The 20,055-nt window shown below is 37.3% G+C and overlaps 2 protein-coding genes across 2 annotated transcripts; both read right to left on the reverse strand.

Annotated features, from left to right (window-relative positions):
- Positions 1-218: 218 nt before the first annotated feature.
- LOC134658765 (beclin-1-like protein) lies at positions 219-1,750 on the reverse strand. The gene has a single exon (XM_063514405.1). It carries the CDS (start codon positions 1,566-1,568, stop codon positions 285-287), a length of 1,284 nt encoding a protein of 427 aa, XP_063370475.1. The 5' UTR covers positions 1,569-1,750; the 3' UTR covers positions 219-284.
- A 3,429-nt stretch (positions 1,751-5,179) lies between these two features.
- Positions 5,180-18,488, reverse strand: LOC134658829 (homeobox protein six1-like). Its single transcript, XM_063514494.1, has 7 exons — positions 18,395-18,488; positions 14,871-14,982; positions 13,594-14,032; positions 12,899-13,056; positions 12,146-12,275; positions 10,381-10,503; positions 5,180-5,300 (listed from the first exon to the last, which is right to left on the reverse strand). The coding sequence occupies exons 2-7, from the start codon at positions 14,965-14,967 to the stop codon at positions 5,180-5,182; spliced, it is 1,068 nt and encodes a 355-aa protein (XP_063370564.1). The 5' UTR covers positions 14,968-14,982; positions 18,395-18,488.
- Positions 18,489-20,055: the final 1,567 nt, after the last annotated feature.

A 20,055-nucleotide genomic window follows, 5' to 3' on the forward strand; every position in this document is an offset into this window, starting at 1 on the left:
GAAATAGCAATACTAAAAAAAACATGGCTGAAACATGGCTGAAAGTATGCAAGTCAAATATTTTAGTCATACTTGAAAAGTTGAGTCCTAGAAATAACAATTTCCATAGTTTAATCTGAATCGGCTTAAGTTTTTTACTTTATACATCAATCATACAACAATACATTTCTAGCACTTGACAATATAATAAACTGTGCCACAAGTTCAAAAAACAACAATATTATGTAACATTTATTCACTAAAATGTACAAGAATACAAGCTAATATCACAGCGGATTAAGGTACTATTGATGTTCTATCTTATCCTCGCTAAACTGAGACGATATCCAAGTCAACGCCCATTTCAAATTCGTCAGCATATATTTCAAAGCTTTCGTCCAATGCTCCTCCGAGTTAAACTGTATTTTTATAGAATAGGCATGAGGCGGGGATGCTGTGTCCTCGATCTTTCCTTTATCTATTCTGTATGGAAGACAAAAGCCCGTATTTCCCTTTTCAACTTGTTCCTTAAATTGTTGCAGGCAATCCAGAAAAGCAACCATTGCGGCATCAAATTTTGTGTCCCATAGAAACCGGAAGCCCCCAGAACCATATAACGGTAAGACCTTTTGGTCTTCTAATACTTCTATGTAAGAGTGATTCCCGAATGGCACAAGACGGTATCGCTGGAAGCAGAAATTTATTTTCTTGGCTAACGATGAGAGTAGTAACACAGTTTGGCCCCAAGCTGCATTAATTTCTGACCAGTCGACGGGAGCAGTAGGTAATCGTCCAAGTCTAAAGTTATTTATAATGCCGAATTGCCCCGAATCCGAAATATGGAATGTTGCTTTGAAAATATTCGTTTTTTTAAGCTTCTCCAGCTGAGTTTGAGTATACGCAAGCTGACATTCATAAAACTTCATCTGATCTTCAGTGATCATCAAATCTTTGCGATATCTCGTATATTCCCTCCAATAGACATCCTGCTCTTTTTCCAATCTCTCTTTCTCCTTCTCTTGAATCTCAATTTCGTCTTTCATAGCCTTTTCTTCTTTTTGCAAAGACGATAACTCTTTTAAAAGCCTGTCTTGTTCCTGCTTCATATCTTCGAGTTCTTTCTCAAGTCCTTCCAAATTTAAATCTTCCTTATCATTCTCTAGCTTTTTTAAATAGTCATTATAGTCTTTCCATTCCGCTTCAGTCGATCTCAACTGGTTGTCCATAAGCTCTAGAAGCGTGTCTGTACATTCATCACACAATGGATGGTCCACATCAGAATTGTTCGATAAACAGTCAAATAAAGTCGCTTTTACGTGCAACTGGTGTCCTACAGAGGTAGTTTCCCAACCATCCGATATCACCATAAACCCGTTAGCCCCATTCCCTGACTCGGACATACGAAACGGGGGCACATAATGCTCCAAGCTCGATGATTGCATATCCAAATCTGTTTCATTGTTGCGACGAATCTGCAGCGTCAAATCGGCAATAGTATGCTCCCCCAAGTTGTTCAAAGACTCATCTAACTTTAAAGGCTGAAGACATCGCTGGCAGGAAAAATTCACGAAAGATTTCGAATCGCTCATCTTTGATTTACTTCCGCAATGGCGTCATTTAATCAAAATATCCACTGATGATAAATTAAACTGGTAACTATCGTAATAATTTCGTCTATCGTGTCGTTAGTGATAGTTATTTCTATTATAATTAGAATTGATTTTCCAAACAAAGAAAATTAGCACAGCAAACTGCAATTTATTATGACATTTCTGGGTAATGACGCAAGAGTGACAGATGACGTATATAGGTTTGTTTGAGAAAACGATAATACTGCCATAGAGAAATATAGTAAGACAAGAGTGCTCACTCCATACATAAGTTTTGGTACCAATAATACTATTATTTTCAGTGTCGACATCTAGCATCGAGTAGCGTAATTATCAGTACTGCTACTTGACAATAGTTGTAGCACCGACCGGAAAGTCTTAAGTGGGGTCCAGAGTCCAGACGAGACAATGTTTCGCCAATCTAATGAAATTGTCCGATCGAATCAGGCCGTGCGGACGCAAACGCCAATTTGATTCCCCGATCAAATCAGTAGGTGCGGACACAAAAATGCAAATTTTCGAAGTTAGTATCTATGGAATGCAAATTGGTGATTTGTACGTGTGGACGCTAGATAAGATTGGCGCCAATTATTTTCCTGATCAAATCGGTCGATTTGCCCAGCTCGTCTTGTTATGACTTTATGCTCAACAACATAAGACTATGTGTAATAGGACTAATAGGTATAATTGAGAAAAGGAACAGGTTTCACTGTGAGACAAATATGTTTCTAATAAAATAAGTAGGAGTTGAGTTGGTGAGTAATTTTGAGTACCTACCTAGGTTTAAAAACTTTTTTATTTTGTTTTTTTTTACAAATCAAACAAATGATAATTCTTTAAGAACTTTATTTCACTTGTAGACTAGAATACATGTAATCATTTGAAACATAAACAGCACCTTAAAGTTCACACAAATTATTAGTCTACACGTAAGTGGCCTATTTCCACATTTTCCACGGCTAATAACCTAAACTAAATATGGCAATATAAAAAGGCGCGAAAAAAATATGTTGGTACAGTTGATGTCCTAACATAAAGCCCCCTCCAGACTATGTGCGCGAATCGCGGGCGAAGCCGCGAACGCGAGTATGGAGTCGATTTCGCTGTCTGCGAAAACGACTCCACACTCGCGTTCGCGGCTTCGCGCCGCGATTCGCGCACTAGTGTGGAGGGTGCTAAAGTACTTATCCACTTTTTTGAGCAGCTAGTCCATACTAGTCATCAAAGCCATCTTCTCATCATCTTTGCCATCAAAGTGGGTACTCAAGTTTACTACTGTATGTAAGTATTAAAAGTAAAAGCAAACTTCCACGCCTATTTTTTGCCCTTTTTTTTTAGTTGATATCAACATCTTGCCGTATTAAATATAAGGCCATTAACTAAAAAACGTGTCGCGCACGTAAAAAACAGTCTATCATACAAAATCAATATCATTACTGTATTAGACCAGACAGAATTTGTCGGATTAAAAAATAATAAGAAATCAAAAATTCAAAATAAATTTAAGACCGCGCGCCTTAAGTCACAATAGATACGAAAGGCTGACCAAAGATGGTCTACGGTGAAATTTCAATCTTCGCGGTAGACTCTCAGGTTACTGGCTAACCCCATTTGAAACGCTCAGAAAAGGTCTATGGTATCGAGATAATCGATATTACTGATATTACTAAAGCCATCACAGGCGGGCGCACCGGACCGCGACCTCGGTGCAGTGTTTCTCGCTCTCACTTATAACTGCGTCCTTAACGAACGTTCGGCGGACCACCTTCCATATGATGTGACCTGCTTCGGACCAGTCGGACCTGACCAAAGTCGCGGTCCAGTATGCCCATCTGTTGCAGCTTTAGCTTTATTGTGGTCTCTCTCTACATTTACTTTACAGTCTCAAACAATTCCATTTTAAATGTTCTGTCACATATACTTGGTCAACCAGATCTTGACAGTAGAAAAAGGCGGCAAATTTGAAAAATGTAGGCGCGAAGGGATATCGTCCCATAGAAAATTTGAATATCGCGCCTTTTTTTACTGACAAGATTTGGTTGACCAGCTATATAATATAATTGTAGCAGTGGGTAAATAGTATGTCAGAAAATATATATACTTACAAGCTAACACTAGAAGGTACTAAATGAGGTAAAACATGAGGAATAGTAGGATATAACTCTCTAATAATTAAATCAGTTCTATTACTTACTTAAATGAGTTAACAAAATAAAATCTTTTTGCTTAAAAACTAGTTTAAAATATTTACAACAACGCATTGTTTTTGCATTTTTACAAAGAAGTGGAAAAAATAGCAACAGTTTAGATTGAGGCTACGTTTTAAGGCTTCTACTGGCTTCTACAGACGTTGCAACAAATTGCATGTACCTACGATTTTAGATAGGTATTCCCTGGCAAGCCAAATTGACCGCCTTTTTCTACCGACAAAGCTGGCTTGGTAATCACAGGCTGTAGGAGTAAAGAATTCAATCGATTGATCAAATTCCGCAATGTAGGTAGGCAATGAAGTATTGCAAATCGTATGCGATTACCGGTGACGTTTGTAGAGGCCATTAGTCTTTCAGTAGCTAATCCATTTTTTAATTGGAACCAGTCAGTAGGTAGTTATGTACATACGTATCTACTGAACGATCAAACCCGAGTCGAGCAAATGGATTTTTGAAATTAGAACTTCGTAACGCTCCAGGCCCAATCAGGCCCAATTTTATAAAGCTTCAATTTATAGTTCGTTTTTTTAGCATTCGAAAAAGACTTAGAGCGAACTAGACGTGTCTTTTAATTTAAAAACGCTTTTAAAAAAAAAGTAACTATTACTTATGAAAGCAAAATAATGTAAATAATCATATAATTATGATTCATAATCCTTACATATTTGCCGTGACTTATTTTTTAAAAGTGTTTTTCAATAAAAAGACACGTCAAGATCGCGTATAGTCTTTTTCTAATGCTAAAAAAAACGAACTATACAAATTTGCAAGTGTAAATGGCAAAATTGATGCAATTGGCACACGCTTGATCATTGGCGAAGGAACATTCCCGATGGGGTTGGCCGGTCGAAGTATTTAGCAGATGGCGCCATTAGCTTGCCCTGTCAATCCCTAGAATAGGGATGTTTCCTGTACTTAGAATAAATTATTTCAAACCGTGCACGAAATAAAGCACCAGATAATTATTAGAAAAACATAGACAGCAGCTATTTTTAAACACAATTTGTATTTAATAAGTCGGATTGAATTATAAAAAGTAGGTGAGTTTACCGTGACGTCACTACATTTGTTTTCATATAAATTCCATATTAGCAAATCGTTTTGACAGTTCTAAAAAAGAAGCTGATTTGACTAGTAGGAATGTAGCCTATTGTGTATTTTTTTTTGTTTTTTTTAATGCCCTTGATGCCAGCCCTTTAAGCTAAATCTCATATAAAAAGGGGCAAGCTATGATGGCGCCATCTATGCAAACCGTTGACAGTTGCCAACCCCATTCATTTTTGAGCTGCCAGGACGCCATGAGGACTGGCGTACTGCGTTGGTACTTAGCATCTCTCTGAAATGGAAGGACAGTATATTTGAAACACCTAACGATACAACTTATGCCCCATTACTAAGATAATGGGTAGGTTCTTGTAGCTGGTGGTAGTAGGAGTTGGGCAGCAGGGCAGGAGCGAGACCGCCCTGTGGGCCCGCGTACTGGGCTGGTACTAGCATCTCTCTGAAATAAAAAATATTATTGTTATATTTATTTGGTCACTAGCGACCCGCTTCGCACGGGTTAACAAATTATATACGTAAACCTTCCTCTTGAATCACTCTATCTATTTAAAAAAACCGCATCAAAATCCGTTGCGGAGTTTTAAAGATCTAAGTAGGGTTTGCAATCCGGATCCTAAATGTATGAAATTATCCGGATCTGGATCCGGATCCGCGGATCTTCCCATACATTTCGGATCCGTCGTGCAAACCCTAGATCTAAGCATACATAGAGACAGACAGCGGGAAGCGACCTTGTTTTATACTATGTAGTGATGGCCACTGGCTGTACCACTCAAAGGGCTTTATAGACATTGCGACAAATCGCATGCAATTTAGTTATGAAGTCGACTAAGCTGTCGTAACGAATTCAATCGATCGGTTTAATGCAGTAGGTAATACAATACAATACAATGATATATGTAATGTATCTAAAATTGCATGCGATTTATTGCAACAGAGAGAAATTATCAAAATTTGGCCTTTAGATTCTCCTTGGAAAATGAATGTATATAAAATAAAACTATTAAAACGGATTATATGACGTAGGTATACTGAATTTATACTACATCCCGACGTTCCGTAAAGGATTTGAAGGCGTTCGTAGTCAACATAGTGATTATATTCTCTTTGGTAGTCAACGGCTGACACCCCGTGGAGTCACCCGTTGACCACGGTTGATCATCAGAGTTCGAAAAGTCGGGATGTAGTATAAATTCAATATACGCGATATAATCCGTTTTAATAGTTTTATTTCATGAGTAACAATCGCGTTAACCGAAGACAATATTATTGAATTAAAAATTGATGTGTGGCGCTCGCACTAATACCTTTTTTCGCGAGCCTGATTTCTCATAATATTCAACTGTATTAATATTAAAGCTAAATCGAAATTAACATATATATATATTGGTAGGTGACCATAATATTTACACAGGAATTGGCATTCAATTTTAGGTAAATACATGGATATTCTTTGAAAATGTTACAGTTCGGCTACTTAATTAGCGTATCGAACCGTCTACCTCAGGGTACATGACCCCAAAACGATGAAATAAATAAAAGCCCTCAACGAAACGGCACGTCTCGAACATAAAATTCCAGTAGGTAACATAAATTATAAACAATACCAAAAAAAACATTCGAGATTCAAAAGTGGCCAATGAGGGACTTTGGCTGCAAGTTCTTTTTTCCAGCCAGTCTGGTTTTGTTTCTGTTTTAGGGGTCCGTAGTTAACAAAGACTGTACTCTGTTTCGCCAACTTTGTCAGCAGAAAAAGACGCGAAATTCATATTTTTATGGGACATCGACTCTGCAAACATTTTTTCACACCACCTATTCGGAAAAGAGCTTTTTCTTCCCTGCTAGGAGGGATCAAAGTGGCACTTTTCCTCCCTGCTAGGAGGGTACAAAGTAACACTTTTCTGTTCTATCACACTATTATTACATTTTTTTGCACATTATTTTTTTAGCTTAAATAATCTGTTTAAGCATCAGATTGTGTCAACACTAAGATTTTTTTATTTTCCTCATAGTTGATGTGAAAAGCAGTATGTGTCACACGGTATCAAAATTATTTCGTCTTGGGCGTTAACACTTGAATCCCTCATTACGCTCAGGATTCAATGTACTTACGCCCTTGACGGAAATATATCATTTTGATCCCTTGTAACACAAACTACTATTTTTTAATTTGGCGCCTTTAGCTAAAATAGAATAAAAATGGTCCAATTCTTTTTTGTAGCTTCAAACCCATGATGTCGTATTTTAGGTACGGCAGTCTGGCAGGGCAGATTAAAATATGTACCTATTGTTGTATATGTTTCAAATCGGAGACTTATGGTGAAACATTAAAGTTTACCTAACAATTTTTTTTTTCAGTAAAAGTAAATGAAATGTCTTTACAGGAAAGTATGTTTTTACAGGTCTTTAACAGTACAAACTTTATCGGCTCCGTGAGACAAAGTTATTTAATAAAGACCGTTTTTAAAATCTTTTTTATATTTCTCAAAATAAAATCTAAATAAGCTACCGGTCATTTCAACAAAAGCACATGTGGTCAACCAAACCCGAAGTGTCTCCTTGATTAATGAGTTGCATTTTGAAACAATGGACATTGACTTCAGAAAAAAGTCACTTGGGGGCGGGAAAGTAATATGTTAGTAGAATTCAGTTTAAAATTTAAACATGTGTTTGTTAATGAGGGTCACATTCACGTACTAATTCGTGCTTTTGAACATTATTGAGTTTATTTAACTCATCTGTCCAAAAACGAGGTTCTTTAAAATAGTTATTTCAGTTTTAATGCAAACTGTATTGAGGTTCAGGTTTCCGTTATTAGTTTACACTTATAGCCAATTTGGAAAGGATGAGGTTCTTAATAATTGTCGGTATTTAGGACCAAATCGGATAAAGATTATTTTTTTGTAAAGGTATTACCTAGTAAAGTATACCTACAGTTGATTCAGAATCAGTAAGATCAGAATCGTGGATTAATCGAGTGCAAGTTTCAAATAAATCGCTACTGCCATAGAAATGCAATGATAATTCATCCTTATCATTCAAAAACTGAAAATGTACCTTTTGCTTGAGAAAGTCACATGCCATCCGACTTAAAGCAACATTTCAGAGACCACCTGGCCTTCCAAATACCTAGGCACCTAAGTTTAAGTACTCAAGTCCATAAAAAATAATAGACTAAATATAAACAATGTAGCTCGACTTCAAGCCCGCCGCCATTACACAAAGACAGACATTAGGTAGGTATATAGTAAGTACAGTCAAGTGTAAAAATATGGGTGCACAAATCATACTCAAAAATATGTCCCATAGGTCTTATGTCAGCGAAAGAACTATGGGACAGATTTTTGAGAGTAAGTTATATGCACCCATTTTTTTTTACACTTAACTGGACATACATAGCTACCTACTGGCACAGAATAAATAATAGTACTAAGTAGGTACAGAAGACTCACTCTCTTAACAAAACGCGTCTGTTACGATCAGCACAGATATGGCCGCTAGGTGGCGACAGCGCCACGCGCGGCTTATGGCTTTCCCCGAAATTGAGGCCGAACGGATGTACTTTTAGCTACCTGTAGCAAAGCGACGAAATCGCGGAGTGAGACACGCCTGCTACTGGTACAAATTCAGTCACCAAAAACTTCGCCTTATCGACATTTCAAATTAAAATAATCAAAACAAAATACTTCACGCCCAAACAATCAACGAGACATTGAAATATACACTTTAACATAAGGGAATAGATTTCAAAATATCTCGCAGCGAACGCAAAGAAGTATTTAATAAACATAACGTCTTTTGAACGTGGAAAGGACCCAAAATAAGATCGGAACTTTATAAGTTTTAAACTCAAAGCAGTTGTGATAAGGTTGAATTTAGAATGACATTGGTTTGAACCTGCAGCGTCTGTTTTTTAGGGTTCCGTAGCCAAATGGCAAAAAACGGAACCCTTATAGATTCGTCATGTCTGTCTGTCTGTCCGTCTGTCCGTCTGTCCGTCTGTCTGTCCGTCCGTATGTCACAGCCACTTTTCTCCGAAACTATAAGAACTATACTGTTGAAACTTGGTAAGTAGATGTATTCTGTGAACCGCATTAAGATTTTCACACAAAAATAGAAAAAAAACAATAAATTTTTGGGGTTCCCCATACTTCGAACTTAAACTCAAAAATTTTTTTTTCATCAAACCCATACGTGTGGGGTGTCTATGGATAGGTCTTCAAAAATGATATTGAGGTTTCTAATATCATTTTTTTCTAAACTGAATAGTTTGCGCGAGAGACACTTCCAAAGTGGTAAAATGTGTGTCCCCCCCCCCCCGTAACTTCTAAAATAAGAGAATGATATAACTAAAAAAAATATATGATGTACATTACCATGTAAACTTCCACCGAAAATTGGTTTGAACGAGATCTAGTAAGTAGTTTTTTTTTTATACGTCATAAATCGCCTAAATACGGAACCCTTCATGGGCGAGTCCGACTCGCACTTGGCCGCTTTTTTTTAAATGTTGAAATGACCTCTACAGACTACGTGGACCGACAAAGGATAACAAGGGAGCTTTCATAGGAAGTCATAAATTTGACTTTATTTGTTTTTAACTTTTGTTTCAGGCAAATAATAGTTGGTGGCCGTATGGAGTAGTTAGTACAGTCAGCAGCCGAAGTTACAAGCGGGCGAGGTGTTTAAAATAACCTTGACACGCTCTTATTTTCTTAAAAATAAAGTCGCGTCAAGTTCATTTTGAACACCTCGACCCCTTAGCAACTTCTGCTGCTGACTGTAGAACTAACAAATTGTATTCCAATCCAAAATATAGGTAATACTTATCTACTAATATTATCAATACAAAAGTTACTATGTATTTATTAACTTTCTAAGGACGGAGTTAGTTCATTTTGGAAATTTGCGTTTTGACGAAGCTTTCAATACAATTTTGGACTTCGAAAAATGTCAGACCTTCGCAAATTGCGGGGATCTCTCTCTTTTACTCCAATGAAGGCGTAATTGGAGTGACAGGGAAAAAATCCCGCAATTTGCGATTTTCCCGGTAGCCCCTCAGTACAGTAGAGTCGCTCGCGGCAGCCTCGGCACAATTCCCGTAAAGTCAATTTTGAGCTGAGTCAGACTTCTATAAAAGCGCTGGTGGCCTAGCGGTAAGAGCGTGCGACTTGCAATCCGGAGGTCGCGGGTTCAAACCGGGCTCGTACCAATGAGTTTTTCGGAACTTACGTACGAAATATCATTTGATATTTACCAGTCGCTTTTCGGTGAAGGAAAACATCGTGAGGAAACCGGACTAATCCCAATAAGGCCTAGTTTACCCTCTGGGTTGGAAGGTCAGATGGCAGTCGCTTTCGTAAAAACTAGTGCCTACGCCAATTCCTGGGATTAGTTGCCAAGCGGACCCCAGGCTCCAATGAGCCGTGGCCAAAATGCCGGGACAACGCGAGGAAGAAGAAGAAGTCAGACTTCTATAGTTATTCTAGTTCTTTGGGATAAAGTAGTAAAATACTCACGGTCTGTTAATCTGCTGCGGTGTTCGGTCTCGCTGGCGACGGTTCTTGAACCAGTTAGAGACTTGAGTGAGAGTCAGACCCGTCTTGCGCGCTAGTGCTCGCTTCTCATCTGGCGTCGGATACCTGGGGAAACAAATATTAGATATACATGGGAGCAATGTAGGTACATACTGTATCTACTTAGTTGTGTAAATTAGGACCCAAGCAAAAGATTCCCAAATTGAACGACGAGTGTAGAATCTGGAGCGTTGCCTATCGAGATAGGGTTACATATCAGAATACCGAAAATCGATTTACCTAATGTTGAATCACCTATGCTCGTTTCACCTATTTTTTTAGATACCTAATGATCAATTAACCTAAGCTCATAACACCTAATGAACGCATTACCTAATGCATGTTTCACCTACATTTGTTTTACCTATGCTCAGAGCACCTATGGTCGATTTACCTAAAGTTGATACACCTAATGCTCGAATCACCTAAAACCGATTTACCTAATATACGAAATACCTAAATCTAATATACCTAATACACGAAACATCTAATGTTGATATACCTAATGCACGAATTACCTAAGCTGATACACCTATTGCTCGAAACATCTAAAGTTGATATACCTAATGCACGAATTACCTAAAGTCGGTGTACCTAATGATCGAATTACTTAAAGTTAATATACCTAATGGACGAAATATCTAAATTCGATACACCTAATGAACGAAATGCCTGAAGTCGATGCACCTAATGAATGAAATAACTTACATTTCATAAACCAAATAATTCAATTGGCTACATATTTTTTAAAATACATAAATACAACAATTTAATATAATTCAGAGTCGAGATAGGTGCGACGACGAGCAAAGCGAGGAGGAGCGTGTTAGGTAAACTGCGACCAAAAAGTGCCAAAACCGCCTTGCATTTCATTGTCATAATGTTAATGTGTGTGTTATTGGGTTGAGTTGCCACTTGATCATTCGGCAAGATGATAGGTAGTATGTGCTAGGTATATCGACTTTAGGTAATTCGTTCAGTAGGTATATCACCTTTAGGTATTTCGTTCGTTAGGTCTAACAGTTTTAGGTATTTTGTCCATTAGGTAAATCAACTTTAGGTACATCGTTCATTAGGTGTATCAGCTTTAGGTAAATCGTCCATTAGGTATATCAGCTATAGGTGCTTCGTGCATTAGGTATAATAGCTTTAGGTGAAACGTGCATTAGGTAAAACGGGCATTAGGTATATCGTTCATTAGGTGTTTCGTCCATTAGGTTATTTGAGTTTAGGTATTATAAACTTAGGTCAGTAAATGTTTAGGTAAAATGATCGTTAGGTAAATTAAAAATAGGTGAATCAAGCATAGGTGATTCAACATTAGGTAAATCGGTTTTCGGTATTCTGATATGTAACCCGAGATAGGCATAAGAGACAAAAAACTTTATGCTGCTTAAGTATGTCACAAAAAATCCTCACCGCGGCGAGAAAACACTACCTAACTGTAAAACTTACAAATTGACTTTCAATACTGCTACATTCCTAGTACTCATTCAAAATCATCGCTTAAAAGCTTCACCAGCCTAGCTGATGTGAAATTATAATGTAACAAAAAATTTATAGTAGAAAAATAAAAATAAAAACGATTTTCCCACTGTTTTCAAAGAATAAAAAGAGTTTTTCCGAGTGCGTATGGCGATAATTAAATAATATTTCAACGCTGAGTTTCCATACATATTTCATAAGTAAAATAAACATTGTTATGTACCTGTTTCGGTAGTAACATTCTTTCAAGGCGTTCCTGCTTTTTTCTTTAAAACAGTACACAGTTTCTTCACCATCCCAGATGGTCTTTGGTAGCGGGTATTTCTTCCTGAGCCTATATTTATCCACAGCACCTGTAGGTACATACATAAGTCGTGATTGTCGTGAATAGGTATCAATGATTTATATATTCTGTCAAAATGCTCAAATGAAATCCAAAATATTGATTGCTGAAAGCACGATAGGTATCGAATAGGTAGGTGGGTATTTCTGGAAAATAAGACATATAGATGGTCAAGCAGATCTTGTCAGTAAATAAAGGCGCGAAATTAAAATTTTCTATGGCACGATATCCCTTCGCGCCTACATTTTTTTAAACTTGCCGCCTTTTTCTACTGACAAGATCAGCTTGACCAAGTATAGCTATATTTTTTGACAATTTTATGAGAAATCTATCAATCTTGATCCCATTTAAAAAAACGCGTTAGGCACAAGTAAAATGCAAGACACGGTTTAGCCGATCAATCAACTTTGTCAGTTGAAAAATGCGCGAAATCAAATGGGACGACTACCCTTCGCGCCTACATTTTTTTAAATTTTCCGCTTTTTCTATTGACGGAAATGGCCTGCCAGACTATAAGTACTATACATATAACAATGAAAGTTTTTCCTTACAATCAACTCTCATTGGACTAACGCATTGCATTTTGTTTTGATAAAGCCTTGTAAAACTTTGTAACATTCTCTATGGTCTTACCCAGTTTTCTTCCTCGAACTTTCTCCGCCTCCTTGTAGTGAGCCTTGAACCATAGAGTCTGTAGAGCGTTGTGGTGTTTTGGCGGGAAAGCGTGCGCCTCCAATATGGCGTATAGCTCTTGAAACGCTCCTCTATGGTACGCTACTAAAGCGCGGGCTCTGAAAGGTTATTTTACTTTAGAACCGCGTTATTTTAGCCCTATATTTACAATATATAGTTTCATGTATTAAAAATACCATTACTAAAATTACTGCATTTTATATAAGTGGGTTTATTTAAGATTCGCCATATTCTGCGACCATTTTCCCATCATATGCGACCATCATAAATTGGGGAAAACTTTTTCGGCCTCCCATAGACAAGACAATTTTTTTCGTGATTTCTGAGTTGGTTTCAAAGTAAAATTTGTTCAGTAGGTACCTATATACGACCGACCTAAACAAATAGGATTTTAAAAGTTCGCACACCAGAATCATATGATTGTGGTATCCTATTTAAGTAGCTTAATTGAATGTAGATACCGAATAACTATTACATTTCGAGTAAAATAGCAAGTTAAGTCCCCACTTTGTCCCCACATGTTTTTTTTAAATTACGACACACAATATTCATCATATTTCCCTGAAAAGACTTTCCCATTATCATGAAAACTAACCCGCACATCCTCCTATTCACACATTTCAAGGAAAACATACCTGAGTACAGTTTCGCTTCCACGAAGCAGCTCGCTCGGCGGTAAACTCCACAGAAACTCTGACAACTTCTCTATATCACCCTTCTGCTGTAACGCCTCACACACACACTGGACCTGCTCGAAATTGAAGTTTAAACACCGTCTAGTATTCTCGTTTTCAGCGAAATACGACTGCGTTACTCTTTCCCTTTCAATTGGGACTTCGAAAGTCTGTTCCGTCATACGCAGCAGCGTCAGATTCGATTCGTTTTGAGCATAGTTCATTTCCTCGTTGAAATTGGAACGCATGCGATCGTCGAATGTTTCTTCTTCGTTGTTTTTGAAGCGTTCGACCAGTTCTTTGAATTCGCGGACGTAGGGCAGTTTGGTCTCGTAGCAATCGCGAAACTTTTTGTTGCGTTGTGGGGTTAGGTAGTTGTCGAAGGCCATTTTGTTGGTGTCTAAAAGAAATGTCTCGTTAGGCTACATTCTGATGTAAGTTTTCAAGCAAAAATGATACTAAATAAAAAGGTTTTTTTTTGTTCAACCAATAATGACCACATTCAAAGGCGCTATCAAGAGACAGCTATTTTGTTTGCGAGTTGGTATCCATCTAGCTAATTTTACGGTAGTCATATGTTTCGGACAGCCTATTCAAGCACTAACAGCTAACACTTAACGCTTTAAAATATAACATCTAACAGTGCCTGAACATATTACGATAACAACGCGCCGTCATCTGATATTTACCAATTACGAGGCTCTTGGAGGATACAACTAAATGGAGTAGCCATTAACAGGCTTTCCCCTCTGTCGAAAATAGGCGGCCAACGGTCATACACAATGTATGGACTGACGTTTATCTGACCTGGCTATTTTTACGTTACGCATACATTTGACGTTCCCCTCCCCCGCAAAAATCGGCAGACGGTTTTGTACAGAAAATTACAGACATGGCGTCTCCGTTTGATTATATCCTCCAAGACGAGGCTAGTTAAATCCAGCACCAAATACAAATATATGTATTTTTTTGTAATTTGTACCATTTGTGTGAGTCAATCGGTCTTTGTTGTCCGGTTGGTCTTTTGTCTGATAGATGCTATATGTGATGTATCTAGTAGGTGCATATCATGCTGATTTGTTGTTGCAGGTCCCCGTAGCGAGACCGGGTGGCCTTGTTCTAAGTTTCCAGGTCTTCGCCGAGATTGGCGGTTTCATGGTGTTAGTCAGGTAAGCGATTTTATTAAGTCTTAAAGGTTTTTAAGGTGTCAATATATGTGTTTGAAGTTGTCAACCTACCTTTCTGGTTATCGAAGGGGAACAGCGAAGTCTCTGACTCGTCCGTGTCGCTGGCGGGGCTGAGGCAGCTTCCGCAGTCCATGGCCGTGGATTTCATCCCCGAACGAGATTACTGTTAGGTATAACAAACGAGAAACAAAAAGTTATTTAGATCATTGTCCGAGTGATAAGTAATTCATAATTCTTTATAGCAACCATGGTTCAGTGTAAATGTCAAATATAATATACTAGCGACCCGCCCCTTCGCACGGGTTAACAAATTATACATAAACCTTCCTCTTGAATCACTCCATCTAATAAAAGCGGCCAAGTGCGAGTCGGACTCGCCCATGAAGGGTTCCGTATTTAGGGGATTTATGACGTATTAAAAAAAAACTACTTACTAGATCTCGTTCAAACCAATTTTCGGTGGAAGTTTGCATGGTAATGCACATCATATATTTTTTTTAGTTTTATCATTCTCTTATTTTAGAAGTTACACATTTTACCACTTTGGAAGTGTCTCTCGCGCAAACTATTCAGTTTAGAAAAAAATGGTATTAGAAACCTCAATATCATTTTTGAAGACGTATCCATAGATTCCCCACACGTATGGTTTTGATGAAAAAAATTTTTTTGAGTTTCAGATCTAAGTATGGGGAACCCCCAAAATCTATTGTTTTTTTTTCTATTTTTATATGAAAATCTTAATGCGGTTCACAGAATACATCTACTTACCAAGTTTCAACAGTATAGTTCTTATAGTTTCGGAAAAAAGTGGCTGTGACATACGGACGGACAGACGGACAGACAGACAGACAGACATGACGAATCCATAAGGGTTCCGTTTATTGCCATTTGGCTACGGAACCCTAAAAACGCATCAAAATCCGTTGCGTAGTTTTAAAGATCTAAGCCTACATAAGGGACAGACAGCGGGAAGCGACTTTCTTTTATACTACCCTAATACCCCCATGGGTAATAAAGTTGGCTTGATGATTTGACTAGAGTTTTTCTTAAGACTCCCCAGCAAGCTCGATTCTATATACGTAGTTACGTCCTTATTTTAAAATAACACGTTGCATTATCATGAAATTTTGTAAATACAATGAGATAAGACATATCTAGGTCTGAAATTAGTTTATGACTCTTGAAATGTTTTAGTAGGTACCTAGTACAAGTAGAAGTTTTGCGTTTTAGACCCTCAAACCCTGTTCAGTGCGGCTGAACACTACGTCAAAAATATAGTTTACATTGAAGTCAAAACCTATTACCGGCGTCGATTATACTATGTCGTTTCATAAGAAAGTGGTTCTGTGAGCCGTAGATCTCGCATACCCCAAAAACATGTCAAAATATAAAATAATTATTCTTTGAATCATTATCACAGCGAACTCACAATATTAAGTGCCAAAAGACCTTATTGGCACTTAAGTCATTAGGCCAATTTCCGCCATTTAGAAATTTTCCATAAAACGAAACGACAGATTTTTTTATCTAACTACACTTAACAACTTTTTTTTTTATCTAACTACAGGAAACAAAATCGATTGAGGAATGCGACCTGGGGCCCGTTTCTCAAAAGCTTGTAACTTGTAGTACCTACAAGTGGAAGTCCTTTTCTAACAAAAGTTACAAAAGCTGTCAAAAAGTGACATCCGCCTGCAGAGGAGAACATCCGGACATACGAAGGCAGTAAGTTGTCCGTTTCAGTTTGAGCAAAAATGCTTTCGTAGGCTCAACTACTTCCCGTGAAATTAAGGGAGCAAGTCTGATTATGAGAAGTATTATTCGTAGATTTATTTTTCACATATTGAGGTATATGCTGTAGCCAAAGTAGCCGCGCCTGCATGCAAATTCACCACACATATCTAATCCAAATAGTAAATGTTATTACTGTTATTAGGTACAGTTATATCATTACAGAACATCCATAATCCATAATAGCTAATAACGTCACAAACCAGCTTAATGATCTAGAACGCAAAAAGAAGATAAAATGAAACTTTGCCCACTGTTTTCAAAAAATAAAGAGAGCTTTTCCAAGCGGATGCGATCAATAATCTTTAACACATAACCAAAGCAACCACACTGTAGCCAACCATACCACAAACCGTGTGAAACCGGACAACCTAATTCATAAAACTGACCGAATTTTGTGTAAAAACACACGCGCTCCAAGTCAAAATATGAACTGAAAATATTCGGTGGCCACGTAAAATATCAGCTTGTTGCCAAAACAACATAGGATGTCTATACTTTCTTATTCATAACTGAATGGTAAGTAATTCGAAGAGGATATTCAATTTAAATAAACAAATGGTTTTACACGGGTTTCTTTCATTTAGTACACGGCAAGCTAGAGTAGATACTAGAGAATTGAAATGCTTAAAGTAACCTATTTTGTGTGGGAATTTACATGGGAATCGAACTGTTTTCATTGATTTCGAGTGTAATCATCATCATCATCATCATATCAGCCCTTTATAGCCCACTGCTAAGCATAGACCTCTCTTCTACCTAGTACGCCACTTAATGGTATGTAATGTGTAATGTGTCTTGTGTTTAAATAAGTACTTATATATTTATTTATTTAAGTATCGCTTCGAGTCGTTTATAATGCAAAGGAGTGCCGCGAGCGTTATAGGCACCTTTGTACCGGAAGCGAACAAGAGTGGCTTTTTTGTTTAATTGAAATGTGTTTGTAATAAATTTAATTTTAATAAACATATGCCGTATTTATAACATTAAGTATATACGTTGGATACGTTTTTGCAAACCCTACTTTTTTTTATAAGTTTTATTTCCGTAACCCAATGTTTATCTAGAAGTGATCGCTCTTTAGCGATAAGACCGCCTTTTATCTTCAGTCAATTGTCACTACATAGTATAAAACAACTATGTCCCTATGTATGCTTAGATCTTTAAAACTACGCAACGGATCTTGATGCGGTTTTTTTAATAGATAGAGTGATTCAAGAGGTAGGTTTATGTATAATTTGTTAACCCATGCGAAGCCGGGGCGGGTCGCTATAGTTTTATCCTAAGTTGTATTTTTTACTGAGGTACATGTGCCAATAAGAGTATTAAATTCTAGGACGCAAAGCTAATAGGTAGCTTCGATTCCATCTAGATTAGGAACAAAATAGAAGATTGTGTAACGAGAGCTTTAAAACGATTCTTTTCATGATGTAAATTCAGAAATGTAAATAAATCGTGAGTGGTCCAAATTTTCAAAATTCAGTAGCGACCCGTGCAACGTATAATTGAAATTAATATGATAATAACGACACAAATTAAACAATAACAGTATTCATATTTTATGTTTTTTTTTATTTATATGTAGGTACGCGTAACTGCCTATAACATTTATATTTTAATTTATTTTTATCCTAAAGCTTCTAAATCCCAATAGTAGATATTTCCTTGAAGTAGGTACCTATCTATTGTAAATAGATCTTATTCCAAAAATTTTATTTTTGCTTAAAATTAAAAAAAACAATTTTCGTCCTACAAATAAACCCAAAATTAAAAAAAAAACTCACCTCGTACACTATTATTATCTTGCACAAAAATCACAATCACTTTTCAACACAAAAAATAAAAATAACTGTCACACACCCTCACACGGCTAGCACTAAGGGTCAAATGACAAGGTGTACGCTTTCAAAGTGCGCGAGCGAGACGGCAACAGCGGGGCGGGGCCTTGCTGGCTGAATGCGCATTGAAAAATAAACTTTTTTTTTATTAGACCTCTATGGTACCGCCTCGCGCCTTTTCGGAGGGAACTTGAGATTTGACCAGATTGACCATTCGAAATGTAGATTTTAGTAAATTCATATTTTTTTGTTTGTTAACAATGTTTCATTGTTTACAATAACTTGAATTGTGTTTAATATAATACATATTTTCACCTTGATTTAATCCTTCTAACTTCAAGTTGTTTGGACCCAATGGTTAACTGGTAGAGACTGGTTGATTGGTAGAGAATGCATTAGTAAGTCCGTTATTTGTACAAATTTATATCGTGTAATAAAGTTTAAATAAGTACATAGGTTTATGAATATGGACTAATTAAATTAAATTAATTAATTAATAAATATTCATGCAGCCATTAATTACATTAATTACAATTTACAAACAAAATGTTGAGTAAGAGAGTCCAATATAAAACCATTACAAAAGAGGTGTTTTATGATTCTAATTGACACACAATGTTTTCATTATACTTGGAAGAAATAAATACAGTTTATACCATGTAAAAAATACGTAAGTAAGAAAGTAAGTATAACGGGTTAGCACTGATTGACTAGCACGTTATCTTTTCGCGGATTAGCAAAGTAATATTTTGCTTTAAACCAATTAAAATATTTAGTACCTAGCCAAATGACCCAGCAACGAAAAACATCCTTAACGCCTGAATTTCTAGCCTACTTATTCTCTAGAATTTTTTGATTTCTAGAATGAGAATCTACCGCGAAAATCGAAATTTCGTTAGCTGGCTATCACTCTTGCATATTCCAGCGACAGAGAGCAATTTCTATTTTCACGGTAGACCCTCTGTTCTGTAGAACTGTTTGTTTGCATCATTCCGGTGTCAAGTTTACGTGGCTTCTACTTGGAAACGCCTGAGAACGACTAAAGCAATGTGTTATACGAAACTACATGAACTTCAGGAATTTAAGGTGGAAAATACCTATACCTGGTTTGGTGTGGTTATTTAAGGTATTGAATAACTCATAGTCAAGCCGGGAATCTTGCGTGCTGTAAAAAGAGCATAATATTTGCGTCGACCGAATGTACGCCGTCCAGAGCGGCTACCGCGAAAACCGAATTTCGCAAATTGCGGGCATTTTTCTCTGACACTCTAATTACGCCTTCATTGGAGTAAAAGAAAAAGAACCCCGCAATTTCCGTTTGGTTTTCGCGGTAGCCCCTCTGTGGGTCATCCGAAGTATTGATGGGCGGATAAAGAGGCAGATCTCCTGGAATTCGGAGTGTATCCACGCATCAGGGCTATAACCGCAAAAATCGAAGTTCGGAAAATTGCGGGCATCTTTCTCCGTCACTCTAATTACGCCTTCACTGGAGTAAAAGAGAAAGATCCCCGCAATTTGCGAAATTCGGTTTTCGCGGTAGGCCCTCAGGACCGCGTAAAATGGCGTGCTCTTCTGTCCGAGGACAAGACTCGTCGTTTTATGCCGTT

Source organism: Cydia amplana, chromosome 23, assembly GCF_948474715.1.
Source record: "Cydia amplana chromosome 23, ilCydAmpl1.1, whole genome shotgun sequence".
Classification (NCBI taxonomy): domain Eukaryota; kingdom Metazoa; phylum Arthropoda; class Insecta; order Lepidoptera; family Tortricidae; genus Cydia; species Cydia amplana.